The sequence below is a fragment of the Teleopsis dalmanni genome, chromosome X, assembly GCF_002237135.1.
Source record: "Teleopsis dalmanni isolate 2A chromosome X, ASM223713v2, whole genome shotgun sequence".
NCBI classification, from domain to species: Eukaryota; Metazoa; Arthropoda; class Insecta; order Diptera; family Diopsidae; genus Teleopsis; species Teleopsis dalmanni.
Genome location: NC_051848.1, coordinates 16051351 through 16054013, shown reverse-complemented (window position 1 = coordinate 16054013; position 2663 = coordinate 16051351). Strand labels below are relative to the sequence as shown.

The 2663-nt window shown below is 30.8% G+C and overlaps 1 protein-coding gene across 2 annotated transcripts; it reads right to left on the bottom strand.

Moving 5' to 3' along the window:
* Positions 1-39: 39 nt before the first annotated feature.
* Positions 40-1216, bottom strand: LOC119689636. 2 transcript variants are annotated; one of them, XR_005253468.1, is made up of 4 exons: positions 981-1216; positions 666-919; positions 433-540; positions 41-372 (listed from the first exon to the last, which is right to left on the bottom strand). XR_005253468.1 is itself a non-coding variant. In XM_038104506.1 (3 exons), exons 1-3 carry the CDS (start codon positions 1164-1166, stop codon positions 534-536), a joined length of 447 nt encoding a protein of 148 aa, XP_037960434.1. In that variant the 5' UTR covers positions 1167-1216; the 3' UTR covers positions 40-533. The 2 variants fall into 2 exon arrangements, 1 of the variants encoding a protein (XP_037960434.1); XM_038104506.1 differs by having other exon boundaries at positions 40-540.
* Between the last annotated feature and the right edge of the window lie 1447 nt (positions 1217-2663).

The window sequence follows — 2663 nt, the reverse complement described above, 5'->3', positions numbered from 1 at the left end:
AATTAAAATTTTATTTTAAAGAAGTTTTCATAAAGAATTTTATTAAGAAATGAAACCATGGCAAATAGGTCCACATATAGTGCAGATAGTTTTTCATTCTGTACATAAAATAATCAAATATTGAAAAAACTTTTTTTGAAATACTAAAATATATATCTTATCATTTAATCTAGACAGGCACATTCCATGTAATTCCAAACTGATATATAGTGAACTTTCTAATTTCAAGGTATTAACTGTATAATTTGTCACAATGAAACTAGGCAAATAGTTCCAATGAATGCCTAAATAAGAAGTTTCCATAGACTTTCAAGTTGGAATTTTCAATTGTAGACAACGCTCTCTACCGCTATTTTCGGTGAATGTCATTGTCTAAAAGAAGAGAATCAAAATCGAATAAAGTCAAAGAGGATGGTGTTCATATGGCCATACATCACTATACATCACTATCATTTCGATAATCTTCAGAATGTAAATATCGTCATAGAGATACGTCCTCATGAAGTACACCATAGGAGACACATCATTCAATTTCATTTACTATAAAATATATGTAAAACATTTTTTTATTACTCATGCCTTCCCATAAGTCTAAGTCGTTCTTACGGCATCAAATCAAAAAACATTAAAACATTTAATCGAAATACTTGACGTTTTTTTATTACCGTTTAGTCTTTCGTTTCTTTTTCATTTTAGAGGTGGCCTTGTACCGAGAAGCGCATTTTTTCTTCTTCGGGCGCTTTTTAGGTGTTCTTTTTTTAACTTTCCTACCAGAGGGTTTTATTCTTATTTCGCTATCACAGCGTTGACAGTAACTGCAGTCACAGTCACTTCCCTCACTTGATGTTGATTTTTGGCGTTTTAGTGGTTTCGAGGGTTTTGGCAGCTGTAAGATCTGCTTCAACTCACGTTGAGTGATCTGTAACGAATGAAAACAAATTTTAATTAAGAATGATCCCATTTAGAAAGGCATTACTAACATTAAATAAATTTGCAATGTTGCGAATATCTTTTCTCTTCTCCGCTGGGTTTTTGATATTATTAAACATACGATGCACCATGGCACGCATTTCTTCTATGTCTACGTTTTCCTGGCTAGTGCTCTTCCAACTACTTGCACTCGGAGCCTCTGTTTGTGTAGCTTTTGTAGCCTTCGTGTCGGTCATTTCAATAAATTTAAAAACATCTTCGCTTTTTAACTTTTAATTTTGAGTTTTTTTTTAATTTTCGGAATTTAAATTGTATAATCTGGTGTGATTTGGGATATTAATAATTTTCAAGTTTCTGAGCTGGCTACGATTGTTGTTTTATTATTCAAAGTGAAAAAGTAATGAATTCGAATAGCAAAGAGAATACAAAGACAAAAATTTTAGTTAATTTATTGAAATTTGACTGACTAATTGTCAAGTACTTATCATCAGTGCTCTTAGGAAATATTCGAAGAAATATGATTCACTCTCGGCAAAAAAAAATTAACGTGAAAAAGAAATGTTGAAAAGCTTTTTATAATGGCAGGAACTAGAAACATTGATACACCAATTTTTGGGAATGAAATCAATGAGTTCGAGTTAAATCAAAAAAGGAGAATAATGGAGTCATCTTATTATATTTTAATAAATTCTCTTAGAATCGAATTTGAAACCTTTTTTTCTATAAGAGATAATTGCCAATTCTTTAAAGTAATTGTACTACAGGCTTTAAAAATGAGATACAATAATACACTCATCATGCAAACTTTATTCTCGAAAAATGCTAACATTATAACATATATATAACATATGGTATGATATTATGATTGAATTAATAAGCTTTCGCAGTACATATTAATATAATATAATTAAAAGATTATTTTTTATAATGATTCAAGCAACATATTCTATAGCTAAATACATATGTCAGCAGACACATACCTGCTTGTGGAGTCCCTTTGGGAGGTATTGAACGGTACTTGGTCGTCGTTGACGACGAGTGGCTCCGGGACGTAGACCCTACCGTTCTTGGTCGGTGTTACAATGTTTAAGCATTCAACGAATCTATAATTTTTTGTTTATAAAATAACCTAAAATTTCTAACCAAATATATTTTTGTTCATAAATGGACTAAAAACTATATTGGTTCTAAGTTGATTTTATTAGAAAATATTGTGATATTTTGCGAATTGTTTTTCATATTTCAATACCTGATTGTCTTACAAATATTTTTTGCTAAGAATTATTTGATCTACCAGATACCGTTTTCTCGCTGTAAACCTCGAAGATAGCTATCTGATGATTTTTTAACAAACATTTATTCATTATTACTTGGCATTCTGACAAATTAGAATGTTTTGGTCGATTAAATGCCATAGTAAACTATTTCATATGTATGGAAAGCGTGATTAGTGAAAGAGATTGACCGGAAATTTCCATACCAGATGAGATTTTTAAGAAATATACTTTACTGTTTGTTGTTTGTAATGTTACTTGCTATCAGTATTCTTGAATTTCAGGACTTTATTCTTTCGACGGCCAATTATGAAAATAAATATTTGAGCACGAAGCCATCCACAAGTTGTACTCAGAAATGTACTTTGCTTAAAAGTTTTTTACTTTTTCTCCAAACAAAGCGTTTCGGTGAAGAAAAATGCTGACGCACTTGTAGTTTCCCAACAGGGATGCTTGTGT

Bases quoted from the DNA above. Each gene is read 5' to 3' on its own strand.
- LOC119689636 (XM_038104506.1), bottom strand. From the start codon at position 1,166: ATGACCGACACGAAGGCTACAAAAGCTACACAAACAGAGGCTCCGAGT. The intron at 920-980 runs GTTAGTAATGCC...CATTCGTTACAG, and splicing joins ACATTGCAAATTTATTTAAT to ATCACTCAACGTGAGTTGAA.